At 39.3% G+C, this 17289-nt stretch overlaps 2 protein-coding genes across 2 annotated transcripts; both read left to right on the top strand.

Annotated features, from left to right (window-relative positions):
- The first annotated feature begins 4471 nt into the window (after positions 1–4471).
- Positions 4472–11842, top strand: wnt6a (wingless-type MMTV integration site family, member 6a). Its single transcript, XM_081380606.1, has 4 exons — positions 4472–4783; positions 5563–5783; positions 7630–7955; positions 10144–11842. The coding sequence occupies exons 1-4, from the start codon at positions 4707–4709 to the stop codon at positions 10603–10605; spliced, it is 1086 nt and encodes a 361-aa protein (XP_081236732.1). The 5' UTR covers positions 4472–4706; the 3' UTR covers positions 10606–11842.
- Positions 11843–12524: 682 nt separating this feature from the next.
- Positions 12525–13645, top strand: cdk5r2a (cyclin dependent kinase 5, regulatory subunit 2a (p39); the record flags this gene model as incomplete). The annotated part of the gene is made up of 1 exon (XM_081380449.1): positions 12525–13645. One exon carries the CDS (start codon positions 12525–12527, stop codon positions 13449–13451), a length of 927 nt encoding a protein of 308 aa, XP_081236575.1. The 3' UTR covers positions 13452–13645.
- Between the last annotated feature and the right edge of the window lie 3644 nt (positions 13646–17289).

Genomic DNA, 17289 nt, shown 5'->3' with positions numbered 1-17289 from the left:
GTAACCAGACGTCAGTCAATGCAAATACTGAAGCGCTGATGACTGCCATTCGACAGAGGCATGGACGGGGGAGGAGACCGCAGCAAACCTATCATTAACTGCAGCTATAATTTAGGAGTAAAAGCGAATTTGGTCGTTTGCCCTGGGATAATGCGAGGAAACCGCGTTTGACCTGGAAAGTTTATGCTCTTTCTTTATTTCACTAGAGGGCGATCATTCTGTTTCAGACTATAATTGTAATCCAACATGTGGGCGCATAAAGAAAAAAGGGGCGCTCACCAACAGATAATTCATCAAATAAATAATGCTTCTTAAGTTTTATTTTAAACATTTTATTTTTGAAAATTTTAAGTTAAACAGCATTGAGCAAATGACAAATACAGAAAACATTGGCTAATACTACTACTACAAATAATTATACACAATGCGTGTAAGTCACTTGTCAAATGTTGGCTTATAGGCTACAATAATTTTGTGTGATGTTTGTGGGTCCAGATTCTTTTTACATTAAGGGGAAAGTTTTGCGTGTGTGTGTGTCCAAACAAGATACCTTGTGAATTAATGTGATTGATAGCTGCTCCTTACAAATACAAAATGCAATATGCAATATGTATACACACACACACACACACACACACACACACAAAATGCTTTCTGCATTTTTACATGTTCAAAAAAAAGAAAATAATTCTGTATGATTTATAAGCTTTGTGTTTCCCCATGGGAACCTCAATTTAGGTCCCCGTGAGTCTGTGTGTGGTTCCCTGAAACCATGTACACACACACACACACACACACACACACACATTCATAATCATGCTATGCCATGCACACACACCCTTTGTTCCCAAAAATCAGATACATATAGGCAAATAACTGTACTCTCAGACTTAAAATGTGCACAGACATGGGAATATGCACAAAAACACAGCTCAGATCTTTCTTCCTCTGTCATTCTCGCCTCCCCTCGAGCATTACATCTGTTCTTTATACTGCATGCCTGCAGCTAGTGGACTCTCCAGAGCTGTGCTGTGATGTCTTTCTGTCCCACGCTTGTTGCAGAAAAAACCTTTTTCTCTTTGTATGTGGTTGTTAAAACAGACAATTGGTTTGGTTTGCTACGGTTTTACTTTCTGTAGATGAAGCAGAGCATGATGTGTTCTCCCAGGGGTAATCATTCCCTGGTGAAACAAAAAATATGCTATGTATACTTGCAGCCAGTCTAATTTAGTATACTTCAAGTTAATGATTAGTTAACTTGAAGAGTGCTATTTTGAAACATCTAATTTTGTTTTATTTTAGTTGTAATTAAATTGTAGTAAAGCATAACTTTTAGTGTTTTTAGTGTACTTTTGTGTACTAAATTGGAACAACTTAAAGTATACTTAGACTTTAAGTATATGCCTGTGTAGGGACTAATCACATGCTTGATTAGTGATATTAAAGTGAACTTTATTTGTGTGACAAATACATTTCAAATTCATTACAAGTGCCTTTGAAACATACAAGCAATGTACCCTAAGTATATATGTATATATATATATATATTTTATTATTATTATTATTATTATTTTTGAAGATTTATTTTTGGCGTTTTTGCCTTTTATTAGGATAGGACAGTTGCTAGACAGGAAGTGAGGTGGGAGAGAGAGAGGGGGGGCGGGATCAGGAAAGGAACTCAGGTTGCCTGAAGCACAACGGCGCTACATGTCGACGCACTTGCCCACGAGGCTATCGGCACCGACCTTAGTGTACATTACAAATTGCACACTTTGTCTTCAATGACAAATGCACATTAATAGACAAATAATACTTAGCTTTACTTTTTACAAAATACTACTGTATACTATAATGTATTTTGAAAGTATACTTTCAATGCATTGTTACAATTATCATTTCCAGCACACAGTTAAAATATACCTAAAATATATTTTTAATAAAGTGCAAATAAATATACTTTTAAATTAGTCATTTTCACTTCAAGTATATTTTTCTAAAATATATTTTTAGAAAAGATATTAAAGTACAATTATTTTAAAGTGTGTTAAAAGTTGTATTGTGAAAATAGGTAAAAGCATGATGTATATTTAAAGATGGTATAATTTTTGTTATATATATGCAATGTACTATTGAAAAAGGGAATATATTTCAAATACAATAAAGTATACTTTTTTTCACTAGGGTTACTTTGGGAGTAAAATACTTGTTTCCCAAAGTGCCTTTACACTTTTGGAAATATTACATTTGATCTGATTCTGTGTGCGTACTTACCTGCTTTGCCTTAAATATGATAAACTAGTAAAGCTCTTACAAATCCTGCAAACTCAATGGATACATTTGATCTGTTTAGGTGAAACTAACATCATCAGACACTATTGATTAAAAAATGGACAAGTACATGGAACTATACAAATATTTTTTTAAGTATATGTAGTATTTTTTTCTTCCGCTAGGTGGCAGCAATTCATTAAATTGAGTGCCTTCAAATGGCCACAGAAATGACTCCTAGGAGAAGATGTGCTCATGTTTTGCAACATAGTTGTAAACCGTAATATGAACACAGACACGTGCTGAAATTCAGCTAATAAAAATATATTCCATTTTAAAAATGTAGTAAAATGATAAAATGGAACATTGAATGTTGAAATAAATGTGAGATCTCCACCTTAAGGTTTAGTGGACCAACTGAAAAACTATATAACTGCAAAGATACTTGATGAAACTTTTATCCAGTTTCCCCCAAATATCCACTTGTTCATCTAAAAAAAGTACAATGAATAAAGCCATACGGGTTGATATGAAGGTCAAAGGCCTTTCAGATTGTCCAGGCCCACAGTCGTGGTATTCACAGTGAGCCATCGTAGTGTATGAGGCCCTGAGCCAGGCATTGTTCATTCACAGATCACAGTTTTCATCTGAACACTGAGGCTGTTTACTGTCTCTGGGATAAACGCAAGGAATGTATGGCAGAGTTTACTAAATAATGTCGCTATGCCACCGCATCCCTCGGAAAGCCCAGATCACATGATCGCAGAGGCTTCTGTCTCTTCAACGCACCCAGTGTTACATGCAGGAAAAGCCATATTGACATAGAGCCTTTTATTATAGGCAAGGGCGTAGATTTGGTTTGAACATTGGGGGTGGGGGGAGGGGGGTTAGGGGGTGGGGGGGGGTTGAAGTTTGGGTCTGCATATTTTTCATGTGATTATGGTATAAATATTGGGGGGGGGGGGGGGGCTGTAATGCATAGATTTAAATATTAGGGGGGTTACCCCCCTCCCCCTCCCCCCCACAAACTACGCCCCTGATTATGGGTTTCCTTCCTGATATTAACCAAGAGCGAGCTGTCCAAATAGTATAGAATTGTTATAATTAAATGGAATAAAGGGACGTTACATTTTATGTAAATGCATCAAAAACACGAAATGTACAATAAAGTTGGTTATTGCTACTGAAAATGTGCAAAAAACTTTAGCATTAAAAATATAGCATTTTTTATATTTTTCTTTTCTGTTTTTTTTTTCTAAAATATTGTATAATATTTGATAAATAATTAGCAGAACATTTTTTATGAGTAGGTTAAGCAGTGGGGAATGGAACAGTACGTGTGTGTGTGTGTGTGTGTGTGTGTGTGTGTGTGTGTGTGTGTGTGTGTGTGTGTGTGTGTGTGTGTGTGTGTGTGCGCGCGCGCGCGTGTGTGTTTGTATCCAAGCTACTGTCACAGTCTGCCAATTTATGAACTCACTATGCTGTCATTTTCATCTAGCAGAAAAAAAATGCAAGACAATTTCAATGTCCATAAAAGACTTCTCAGTCCCATCCCAATATTGCTCTGAGAGAAAGATTAGAACTCATAAAATGAGTTTTATCCCAGTTTTGATATTTCAAACAAGAAAACGATAAAGCAACGAATTTAGAAATTTGATTTGAAGATTATTGGCATGGACATTTAAAATCCATTCTGTTTGGCCTGAAAATGTTCTAACAGACAAATTCTGGCTGATAACACAGGACACTGATATAGCTGTAGGGCCAAGAAGACTGCCAAGGTCAACACAGGCAAGGGAACACTTTATGAAAAACATATCAAAAACGACAGCTGGACATCATAACACTAATTTAAATGTAAGGCCTGATGAAAACGAGAAACAAAACAAAAACATAATGAGACGAGTTTTCTGCTTGACATAAATCATTTCTGTTTCCAAAACAAATAAGGGCTGTGCGAGTTTACATCAACTCAATGAGTGTCATGTAGGGTTCCTGCGCCGTTTGTTTACAAACTCTTGAACTTTTTGACTTGACAGGGATTTTTTCTGACGCTACGTCAACGGAGGTGGAATGCGCGCGTGCCAATAGATGTTAATAAGATACGATAGACGCGCTGTTCAGAAGTGAGTCGCGCGCTAGTCCGTGGACGCTCACTGAAAACTTGCTTATGTGATGCCAGTTGTTTTGTCCCACTAAAGAGGAGGAATATTTTTTTATTGAGTTAAAAGCAGCGAGGATTTATTTGTCCTCGTGCCCCTACTTTTGCGCATCACAGGGTCTAAACTTAGTTTTAATCGTGTCTCAGCGGTGCATTTAAAACGTTTTCATGCTTTTCTCGATCATGATGCCAGTTCAAAGATTCGCCGACAAACCAAGGACACATCGTTGGGACAGTTTCAGGTAGATTTGACCCGTTTGTGGATCTAAATCCCTGGATGATGCTCTCAATGCAAAAACACGTCCTCGTGTTCATTTTTATCCTCAATACGACTCCCATACCTCTGCAACTAAGGTAAGCTGTGGCTTTCCTGCCTGCTAATGTTATTTTTCTGTTTGTCTCATTTAGCTGCTTGATTAAGTTTTATATGAAGACGAATACAACAAGCAGCTTCGTTTTGTTCGTTTAGAATCAATTTGATCAAGTTATTTACACCTGTAAACGTAAGAATCTATGACTTTGCATTCAGGTTCAACAGGCCTTTTTAAATAACAAGAGACAATGAACGATGTGAAAAAACTGGTTTGTTAATGGCATATAACTTTGTGTGGGTCTGGGTCATGACAGAAAGGATGAAAGGAGGGAGGAGAGAAAAGTGTGTAAAGTGAAAGTGAAATAATGTTATTGAGTGAATAAGAATCACATTGCAGTTTTTGTATAAAAAACCCCAGAAAAATAAAACAAAACATTCAAGAATTTCTCTTAATTTCTTAGTTGGGGAAGACACTCAAATACTATCAGGAGAAATTGGAAATATGTATTTTGTCTGGATGGGTGTGAGTGTGTCTGTGTGGAAATTGATGTATATATATATATATATATGTACATGTACATATATATATATATATATGAAGAGTTCAGATGCAAAAGCCTCTCATTTAAGTGAAATTATTGAACTTAGATATACAAGCTTCATAAGAATTATCATTCTAGAAGAAAATTTCAGATGGCACTTAGAGGCTTTTGCATCTGAACTCTTCATATATATATATATATATATATATATATATATATATATATATATATATATATATACATGTGCTCTAGCTATTCCCATTTCTTTTGCACCACAGGGTGGATGGCAACCCTTTAGTCATGGATCCCAACAGTATCTGCCGTAAGACTAGAACTTTGGGAAGCAGACATGCCGACCTGTGCCAGTCTCAGCCTGAGATCATTCAAGAAGTGGCAAAAGGTGCCCAGTTGGGCATACGAGAATGCCAACATCAGTTCCACAATCGTCGCTGGAACTGCACCAGCCAGAGCAGAAACCTGGCCAAGATCCTGCAACAAGGTGAGGAACTTAGGTGGAGCGTGTGTAAGGCATGGGGTTATGGCCTTCCATGGCTGTCACTGAACACTGAACATCACTGAACTTACTTAAGCTGGACTATGATGCAATTTTCTTCTGGAAACAAACTTTTTTGCATTATTTTCCTGTTATCTCTGTAAAGCTGCTTTGAAAAAAGCGCTATATAAATAAATGTGACTTGACTTGACTTCCCCTGGCCACGAGTCAAAAATGAACAGGGGCTTTGGCCAAAATGCACCAGCACATTTAAACTAATATAGTAATAAAGTGAAAAAGAAAATTAAATGAAAAGTGTTGATTGCGGCCTTAAATTTAGACTCAACGTTGCACACTATAACCAATCACACACGACTCTGCTGAGTTTATGATTGCAATGGCCAATCAGAGGCGTTAAGATTAGTAATGAATTACGATGAGTGACAGCTTAGTGATTAAGAGAGCGCTTTTATGCACACTATCCGATTATCCATTCAGAATTAGAAGAACACGTACGTTTTGCTGCATTAGGTAAGGATAAGGCAGGCTATTTATTATTCGAACTGACTGCCACGCCAAATCACGCATACTGTATGCTTGCCTGTTCAAATTATAATGGTTTGTGAACATAACCACTTTAATGACAAGAGCATTTATGCTGGGAGGTTGTTGATAGGCGACACGTAACTATTTCATGACATTCTATTTAATTTAATTTTTAAGGAGGAATCACATTTAGTCTTTCCTTAGAGTTGGTTCACCCATGCACCACGGTGAGGAATAAAATAAAAAGAGCTTCTCATGATATATATGTATACATTTGGAACTCAAAAATGAAGATAAAACGGATGCAGCCAGCCCTCTTAACTGATTAGCAATGACCTTGTTCAACAAAACATGTGCAGATCTAGTGCTCTAATTGGCTTCTATTTGTATTTATCATTTGCATAATAGGAATTCCTTTTTTTTTTTTCCTATGTTTAATTCACATGGGTCATAATTCCCCAGAACATCATTTTGATTCCACATTGGATTGAAAATGTAGTTTTGAGCAAAAAGCACACTAATTTCCTAGTAATCAAATAATTTTTTCCCCCAGAAAGACAGTTGTTGTTTTTTGGCTGGGACTTTTTGGCATGTCAAACGATGCTTGTGCAGAGTTAGTTGATTGCTTAGTCATTGCTGAGTTCTATTTGGCATGTTTGTACATTTGAAAGGAATTTTCTAGCAATGAAGGTTCTAAGAGTAAAGGAATGCTTCATTAACACATGTAGTTAGCCACATGGCCAATAGAGGGCATGATTGTATGTCAATTTGAACATGAAAATGGTTAGGCCTACTTGACACATAACATAATTGAAGAAAAAAGCAGCAGAGCTAATGCTTTTATTAGTAGCTTGGACCTTGTAGTGCATATGTCTAAATGAGACTGAGATGAGGATTAATCTTTTTTAATCCAAACATGACATGCCAATTGCCAAAGCTCAGCAATTTATAAGTTTGACTTGTTTACATGTAAATTTGATACCAAGAGGGAGTGTGTCTTGGAGGAAACCTTTACATTGAGGGGAAAAGGTTGAAAAGGAAAAACTCTTTTGGCAGTGATGTATTGAGGCAGGTCTAGACAACGGAGATGTGTGAGGAATGTGAATCTGCTAAATGAGTTATTGTTAATGTGGCAATTCCTTAGAAGTGATCTTAGAAGTGGGATGGGCTGTTACTCTGAAACAAGAGTTTAGACGCATAGCATGATCCACACGGCACAATGCACTTTTTCAGATGCAAGGTTTTGTATTTGGACAAACTGTAGATTTTTCCTCATTGAGTTAAGGTTCTATGAACTGTTCTCTAGATATCCGGGAAACTGCATTTTTGTATGCCATCACAGCTGCTGGGGTGATGCATGCAGTAACGCAAGCCTGCAGCCAGGGGGCGCTGCCACAGTGCGGCTGTGTGACCCTTCAGAGTTCCTCTCAAACTCACCATGACCTCCAGGCAGAGGAGGTACTTATCCAGGCTTCACCTGTCCAAAATGGGCGCTGGGAATGGGGGGGCTGTGGAGATGATGTGGACTTTGGCAACGAGAAGTCTCGTCAGTTCATGGACACCAGGCAGAGAAAAGCCCAGAGTGACATCAGGACCCTTATTGACCTGCACAACAATGAGGCAGGAAGACTGGTACGTTTACATTTCTGGGTTTGGAATACGGATGGCGTGGGAGAACGTAGTAAATATAATTTTTGTATCCCCTTGCTTTAATAGAAAAAAAAAATACACTATTGGGTTTCCATAACTTTCTAAAAGAGTTTTTTTTTTATTTTTTTTTACTACAGGTAGATATGTGGACTACAGCAGTCAAAAGAGAGAAAGTTGTTATTTAATGTCACCATGAATTAAAAATTGAAAATTCTTTTTTATGCAATATTGCAATATTTATTATAAATGATTTATCCTTGCATCAAAATAAAAAATGGATAAAAATGATTCATCCTTTAATCAAAGTAAACATTTCTTCTCTTCTCTGATGATGTCTACAGGCGCGAGAACGGGACGACCTGTCACTTTTTAAGATATTCATCATATATATAAAACATGTTTTATACAACAACAACAACAACAACAACAAAAAAAACACCAGAAAAAATAATAAAACCCACAAACATTTCTGCAGCTGGTAATGTGTTCTGCACATCAACACTAAGCAAAAGTACTTTTTAAACATTAAAATTATTTATTTTACTGTAATATTTTCTTATGGGGAGTTTTATATTTTTGTTTAGATAAACTGAACGAACCAGGTTTTAGTGGAGCGGCTAAGTGCTTATGTTTGGCAGAATCGTTCAGTTTATGATACAAGCATGAAAATTGGCATGAGCAGTCTCCATGGGTCACTTAACAAGAAAATTGTCCGAGCCACTTGAAATTTCAAGATGGCGGCCATTTTTCAAGATGGCCGACACCTTAGTGAAGCAGTTAAGTGATATAGTGGTTTATTTGGTGATACAAGCATGAAAATTGGCATGAGCAGTCTCTGTGGGTCACTTGACAATAAGCCACCTACAGCTACTTGAAATTTCAAGATGGCGGCCATTTTTCAAGACGGCCACCACCTTAGTGGAGCAATTAGGCTTAAGAAATCATTTAGTTGGTGATACAAGCATGAAAATTGCGATGAGCCTAATTGCTCCACTAAGGTGGTGGCCATCTTGAAAAATGGCCGCCATCTTGAAATTTCAAGTAGCTGTGGGTGGCTTATTGTCTAGTGACCATCAGAGACTGCTCATGCCAATTTTCATGTTTGTATCACCAAATAAACCACTATATCACTTAACTGCTCCACTAAGGTGTCGGCCATCTTGATAAATGGCCGCCATCTTGAAATTTCAAGTAGCTGTGGGTGGCTTATTGTCTAGTGACAATCAGAGACTGCTCATACCAATTTTCATGCTTGTATCACCAAATAAACCACTATATCACTTAACTGCTCCACTAAGGTGTCGGCCATCTTGAAAAATGAAAAATCTTGAAATTTCAAGTGGCTCGGACAATTTTCTTGTCAAGTGACCCATGGAGACTGCTCATGCCAATTTTCACGCTTGTATCATAAACAGAACGATTATATCACTTAGCCGCTCCACTATTAAAGCAGAAACCACGATTAGACCAATATAAAAATACGTTTCACTTTTTCTTGAACTAAATTAAATCAGGATTAAACTAAATTCAGCTGAATAATGACACTATTGTCTTTTGTTGAGCTGCTTTACAGTTGAAATTGAATTTGTTTAAAAATGTTTGGAATTTTGCAACGTTATTTTTTTCTGTTTATTACTGTGAAGCTGCTTTTGAAACAATCTGTATTGTATAAAGCGCTATATAAAGAAATGTGCCTTGACTTGACCATTAACTAAACATGTCTAATCATACTCTGGCATGAAATAGAAGTTGCCATAGTCTTTTCTGATCTATTGTGATGTATATCGGCTGCTTGAACAAGAAAAAAAAGTAGGGCAGGACTTGATTTTGTCCATCGGGAGTTGATTGGATGGTTGTGATATGCTATTGCTGTGATGTCATGTGAGTGACAGGTTGCCCTGCCCTCACGCCAGTAAACACGTCATCAGAGAAGAGAAGAGAAGAGACTGCAAGAGGGAGGGGAAGTTATTTTGATTAAAGATTACAAGGGCACATGAATAAAAAATCATATATTATAAATACTGCAATATTCCATACAAAACAAATAATTGTCAGTTTTGATTTTATGGTGACTTTAACTTAAGAGACTGCATGAAATGCAGGACAGATGCACGTTTGAAGAAAGAAATCACTTTATATCACTTTTCTGTCTTGTCATGTGTGTGCACAGGCCATACAGATACAGATGCGAACAGAGTGTAAATGTCACGGCCTTTCTGGTTCCTGCACTCTTCGCAGCTGCTGGAGGAAGATGCCTCTCTTCCGTCAGGTCGGCGACTATCTCATGCAGGGCTTCCATGCGGCCGTTCGCGTGATGGGTGGGAATGACGGGAAATCACTTGTCCCCATCGATCCGGATAACCCTCCCCTAGATGCAAACGACCTCATCTATTCAGCTGAGTCACCTGATTTCTGTCAGGCCAATCAAAGGACCGGTACAGAAGGCACACAGGGCCGTGTGTGTAACAGCACAGAGACGGGCCCGGGAGGCTGTGACAGCCTGTGCTGTGGTAAAGGATTTGCAGATTACACACTGGAACACGAGGAAAACTGCCTGTGTCGGTTTCACTGGTGCTGTGAGGTTCAGTGCCAGAGATGTTCCGTGAGACAGGACGTCAGCCTCTGCTTGTGAAGTCCACTCGAGGAGATAAAAAGCAGAATTGCATCTGCGATACTCCTCTTTGAGCTAGAGGGCACATTTGTTTTCTCTCCTATGCAGAGGAGCATCCTCAGTGCAGAAGGAAGCAGTGACGTGTGAAAACAAGTCTGCTGGTTATTGCAAACAAGACTGAGCATTATCTAAAAGTCAGGTGGGAGTCTGGGATTGTGTGTCTGCTTTGGAAAACAAGCATGTCATGCTGCCACCTGCTGGTCCTTTATTAAGAGAAATAAGTGTATGCAGAAATCATTGGTTTTCTCCAGTGTTTTCAGAACAATACCTGGGAATAGACTGAGCTTGAAACTTGAGACAAAAACATCCTCTGATAAACTTTGGCCACATCAGATATCCTTGGCTTTTGGTCATTTTCTTGGTATTTGAAAATGAACCAATTTCGGCACTGTCCAGGGTGCTGAATCCCTGACTGATTTGCTGTCTGGCAAACCTAAAGATACAGTCAGTACCCAACTGATTTAGAACATCTGTTGGTTTAATTATGAACCGTTTATAATTTTACATTGTCCAGCAATTTTTCCTGTCCATGCTTTTAAATACCTGCATTTGTTTGTAGCAAGACACTGAAAGGTAACCTAAAAAAATAACATGTAAATTAATTCATTTTATTCCCAACAAAATGTTATTTAACATTAGTGAATCAACCTAAATATATTAGGTTACACCACCAAAACTAAATTTAAGGTTATGATCAATGAAATATCGTTCCTTGTTATTATAATCGCTCTGACATGCATGTTTGTAGAGCCGTCTATAAGGATGCCAGTTGATAGATGTAAGAACACTTTTCCAACTTATTTACGCCTCATATTCTCATACAGGTGACTCACACACGTACAATGTGTGTGCCGGTGTCACCTTCTGACGTCATCACAGAATAAATGAAATGCTTATACAATCAGGTAGCTTTATATGGTAACATTTGCAGGTTTACCATACAGCAAAACTCTAAACATAATACACAACACTAGACTCTGTTTTATGTTTGTCTACAAATGAATGTCCACAAGGTGGAGCATAAGAATCAGTGCTGCTCAAATGTCTGAGGCTACTGTAATGCACCTGTACCACTAGGGGTTTAAATGACCATTTATTTGTGTTATGGTATCTATACCTATTTAAAAAGTATGAGTGATCTAAATCATTGAAATTGTTTGTTTGAAGTGACAGTCTCCAATACAATTATAAATACACAATTAAGAAAAACTTGCTACCATCTGTTTCCCCCGTTTTCTTGTTTTAGCTTTCTCTTTGCTTGACCGTTCTACCAGCTGTGAGATCATTTTGGGAATTGTACCTTGCTAGCTGACAGGCTGAACACATGCATGTAATTATGAGGTACGCTTTTGTTCTATTGCTGGCAAAAATCCAGGAATACTCTCTGTACCCCTTGTATAAAAATAGAAATCTGAAAGAGACTGTCTAACCCACATACAGACTCATATAAGATGTGAGCAGATGTATTTCAAGCTTCTCTGGTTGGTGAAAACAGACATCAGTCGTTTCACTTCGCATTAGGATTGGCAGATGGGGGAGGCTTATCCCGGTTTAACAGGTCTGTACCTTTAGATTTTTTTGCCCGGCTACACAAGTCCTGCCCATTGCTCCCGCTGTCTGAGGCTGCGCGCGCAGTGGGATGCAGAAGGAGTGGCGGAGCGCGCGCGTGTGACTGAAGCTAGCATCGATTATTACATAGGTACCGTAACCTGATCAACTCAACAGCTGTTTTCCCCCACTGTATACCCAGTGGTCACGCGAAACGTAAATGGACGTGAACCTGTGACTCTGAATTCGCACCTCCCCGAGGCACTCAACGGGACGAAAGGCGAGACAGCGCATTCCGAAGGGCCGGTGGGTGTTGGTCGACAGTTGAAAAGATGGGCACGGTGCTCTCTATTTCTCCCACGTCCAGAAAAGGAGGGATTCTGGATGAGAAGACGGATGGAGCTAGCGGTAAGACGGAGAAGAGCCTCAAGCGCCATTCGGTGCTGATATCGGCTCTGACGTGGAAGCGGTTAGTCGCTGCCTCGGCCAAGAAGAAGAGTGCCAAGAAAGTGAACCCGAACCCACCCGTTTCTCAGATCAGTAACCCCGTAGACCAGCTAAACACCGAAAATCTTAAGAAATCTCAATCAGGCTCCGAGCGCAAGACGAAATCTGGGCCGCTCGCAGTGCCAGTCCCTACTGTACCGGATAAAAGCCTTCGATCCAATCAAACCCAGAATGCATCCCAGAACGGAAAGCAGCTCCTTTCGGTCCAGCGGCAACCGAGCAGTCGCTCCATCATCTCCCCTAGACGAGTCATCGTGCAAGCCTCCACAGGAGAGCTCCTTCGCTGCCTGAGCGAGTTCATGTGCAGGAGGTGCTACAAACTCAAAGAGCTGAGCCAAAACGAGATCATCCTGTGGTTCCGAAACGTCGACCGATCACTGCTCATCCAAGGTTGGCAAGACCAGGGTTTCATCACTCCGGCCAACTTGGTGTTCGTTTACCTGCTCTGCCGGGAGGCGGTGACCGAGGATATTTCCAGCGAGTATGAGCTGCAGGCCACCTTTCTCACCTGCCTGTACCTGGCTTATTCTTACATGGGCAACGAGATCTCGTACCCGCTCAAGCCCTTCCTGGTGGAGACCAACAAGGAGGTGTTCTGGGAGCGCTCCCTGCGGATCATTGATAAAATGAGTGCCAAAATGCTGCAGATCAACTCCGACCCGCATTTCTTCACCGAGGTCTTCCAAGACCTCAAGAACGAGGGTGGCTCGAGCGATACGAACGGAAGATGGAATAATAATCTGGACCGCTAAATTTGGCTTGTGTTGAAAGGAGAGAGAAGCTCTCTGATACCTCTCCACACCCTTCCTTCAAGGGTGAAATGAATGTAAGGCCCGACTGCTGAAGGCGCAAAGAGTGTCTCGCTCTATTGCTGGTTTGTGGAAACGGACAGGGGGATTTCGCCTCACCTCCATGAGAGGGGGTTTACGTTATCACATGTGTAAAATAGGCTACAACCTTCATGACCCAGTGAATGTCACGAGCGCGATCTGGGGTTTCTTCATAGTTTACTTAATGCATGCTTAAAGAATTCTACTCGTATCATCATTGTGGTTTTTGAAGAAAAAATAAATAAATAATAATAATAACGAGCTGTTGGTGCCGAGCTAAAACCGAGAGATGTAAATTATTAGCTTGTGCGTCAACGCTGGGGTCTTATTTTTCTATTAGTTTCAGAAACGATGTTGTCACCGACGCTGAGCTGTCCGGGGTGCTGGCCTGCAACAGACACTCTCCTCCTGTCTCCTGTGGCGCCTGATGCTGTCTATCTGAACGTTGAATGTACTGTTTTACAACAAAACGATTCTCTACAGTCAATGTGCCAATTGTCATAGTATAAAACGTAATGTTTTATATTGTATATTTGAAAATATATGAATACAAATACCCCCAGACTCTCTGCCGCTTCTTTATTGTTTTGATGATGAAAAGGGGACAGTTGATGCATTGGTTCGTGATTGAAGTGTCCTTTTTGAGGCGTTTTTTAATGTGAGCATAAATGATCAAGGTTTTACTGACATTGACAGGCGCTGGCGTAATATCGCATGCAGATAAAGATGATTTCTCTTTGAATCAATTCTCTTAAGTCAATTAATTTGATTTAACTGAAAATGATTTGCATTTCCTTTTTTTTTTAACATTTTAACAAAACTCGACCATTGGTAAAAGTTGAATTTCAATCATGCACGAGAGCGAGCAACAGTGTAGGGTTTACGTCATTCCTGTGCAGGCAAATGCTTGAGCAAGATAATCAGTCGGATAAGGAGCGCGTGCTGTAACAACATAAATCCATACAGTCCCTGAATTCACCGGAGGCTTTTCAGTATATATAGCTGCTAAATCGTTTTATTTTGAGTCTGGACAGCAAACACTTACATTTAATCAGTTCGTGACTAAGTTCTGTGTATAAATATGTATCGGACCCTTTTTTATTTAAGAGGGGTCGCTAGCCGTGGTGCTGAAACTCGCCTTCAGTTTCCGCATTAGTTTCGTTAATAGGCCTATTGGTTATATGTGTTATACATGTAAACTACTTCCATATCTATTAAATATGGGGTGCCTTGAACTTGGTCGTTTATCTTACAAACCCCTCTCACAGATCACGTTTCAGAAGTTAAAGTAAATTAAAAATCAATATTCTACCATTCTACTTGGTCGTACAATTGGCTGTCACCTGAAAACATCAGACACCCAGACGTCATATATGATTTGATTACCTCAGTAATAAAATGATTAGTTTAAAATTCATTCATATGCGCGCGCGCGCGTGTGTGTGTGTGTGTGTTTTGGTCCCCATGAGGAAAACAGCTTATAAATCATAAGTTATGTTTTTTGAAAATCTAAAAAGTTTTCTGTGATGGTAGGTTTATGGGTATAGTTTAAGGGGATATAATATACAGTTTGTACAGTATAAGCATTATGTCAATGGAAAGTCCACTGAAAACAGAAAATGTGTGTGTGTGTGTGTGTGTGTGTGTGTGTGTGTGTGTGTGTGTGTGTGTGTGTGTATTATTATGTATGTGAGTGTGTGTGTGTGTGTGTGTGTGTGTGTGTGTGTGTGTGTGTGTGTGTGGCGGCTGGACATGGTGCACTGACATTGCTCACTTTCTCCTGCACAGGTAGTCCTCAAGAGAAAAGTCTTCATTGTGAAAATGGCCTCAGGGGTGCATGAGTCATGGAGAGAGTAAGAAGCAGCTGGTTTGAAACGAGAGAACCCCCAGAATTTGTGAATAAAGCACGTGGTTCGGGAGTTCGAACATTTGATTGGCTCGATTTTGGTGCAGTCTGATAGAAGTGTCATTGTGACGGAAGGCTGCAGAACCGGCCGCGTGTCGGCCATAGGAATTCTGCGGGCGCATTCCGCTCCGTCTCTATGGCAACGGCCATATTAGCAAAGGGTCTGATCCAGATCGAGCGTGGGATGAGAAAGGCTATATCTCGTACAATATCTGTCTCTATACAGTATGAAACCGGACGCCCAGAGTTAAATGATTAGATACAATATAGTGTCAGTAAACGTATTACACCTTATTACTAATGTGCACGGATGTGCATAAATGCCCCAATATTCAATCAATGTTCTTGAGAGTGAAGCAGGAGAGGTTGCAGAGTCAGACATGAATGCAAATGAGCTGGAAGTAGCCCTTAAAGCGATCTGCAATGTAGAAATGCACCAGCAAGCATGCATTAGGCACTGTTCTTGGATGAACCTTCAATGCGAAGATCATTCTTGTTAAATAAGCCGTTTATGTAAGTCTATATTCTTGTCTGCTGGATACGGATGCAGCCGTAGGAATGAGGTTGCCGTGGAAACACCCGCAGCTGGAAGCGAGATCCAGGGACCACAGAAAGGGTGGAGCAGACAATTAATAATTTACAATATTTCTTTCGGCTTTCTATTTTTACTGGAGATGACTGTCAAACCTTTAGTGGGAATGTGGGATTAGTCCCTGGCGAATGCCATAGGCTATCCTCTCAGTACTAAATTTAGTTATTTCTTTTGAGACTTATTGGTACTTAAACAGCCAAATACACACAAAATAATGTCAAAATGCCTCTCTTGGCGAGTATTCAAGTAAACACAGTCAGTCGTTTTAAGACAAGTGAATCGTCTTAAAGAGACAGAAGCCTAATTTACCTGCTGCCAAATTATGAGATACTTTTAAAAATATACGGAAAATTTTCCCCATGGTATCGATAGCAAAAATGGGGCCAGTGAAAATGCTAAGTGGCTAGTAACTTGGAAAACCACAAGCCACAGTGACTGATGAGCAAAAAAGTGTCAAGCTCTGCTTTCACCCATTCATGATTCCACTGAAACACAAAATAAATGGATGCAGTTCAGACTACTTACCTGTAGGTTATTATATCAAAAGTATGATACAGTTTTTGTCAGAGAGATTTTATTAAACTAAAGGTTAAAAACGCTTATTAATTTTGGGTTAATGTTCTTCAACTCAATATTCAGCAAATAAAGCACATTAAATGGTACATTGGTATATTAGTCAAAGTATGGAATGATAACTTCTGAAGCATAACAACTCATTTAAAATAGAAGCAACTTCAAACTGAATTTTTCTGGACTGTTTTTATTTTGTAAAGAGGTCAGGACGGTCTTTCTCTTTCTGTCAAGACACAAGTAAACATTGAAAATTGAGATATAAACACACTGACAAAATGTATTCATCACACAGTTGATCTAAGTTTCATATATACATGTCATATAACCAATATCAGATTATTTCTTAGGTAATCAACAGTAGCCATAGTCTGTTTATATTTGTACTTTATCCACAAGGGGGCTTACTGTATGTCTTTCAGGTTATATTGGTATGGGCTAATCTTGGTTATGAGATTATTTTATTCTCCCTGTGCATGCAGTTATAGCCCCTCTGAGACACTCAGCTGAATTCAGAAGACGTAATCCACAGCTAGTATGAAAGGGGCCAAGACATAAACAGTCACAAAAAAGAAAAGAAAAGAAAAAAAGAACAGAACAAATGCCATCAAATTGTATGTGAAATAACAAAATTGGTTACACTTTATTTTGATGGTCCCTTCAACGCATTCTGTTGACTCTAAGTAACGTTG

Source organism: Scardinius erythrophthalmus (genome assembly GCF_964197995.2).
Source record: "Scardinius erythrophthalmus genome assembly, chromosome: 12".
Lineage (NCBI taxonomy): Eukaryota > Metazoa > Chordata > Actinopteri > Cypriniformes > Leuciscidae > Scardinius > Scardinius erythrophthalmus.
The sequence above is the reverse complement of the archived record's forward strand: the minus strand, read 5'-3'. Positions and strand labels throughout refer to the sequence as shown.

Bases quoted from the DNA above. Each gene is read 5' to 3' on its own strand.
- wnt6a (XM_081380606.1), top strand. From the start codon at position 4,707: ATGATGCTCTCAATGCAAAAACACGTCCTCGTGTTCATTTTTATCCTC. The intron at 4,784-5,562 runs GTAAGCTGTGGC...TTTGCACCACAG, and splicing joins CCCATACCTCTGCAACTAAG to GGTGGATGGCAACCCTTTAG. The intron at 5,784-7,629 runs GTGAGGAACTTA...ACTGTTCTCTAG, and splicing joins GGCCAAGATCCTGCAACAAG to ATATCCGGGAAACTGCATTT.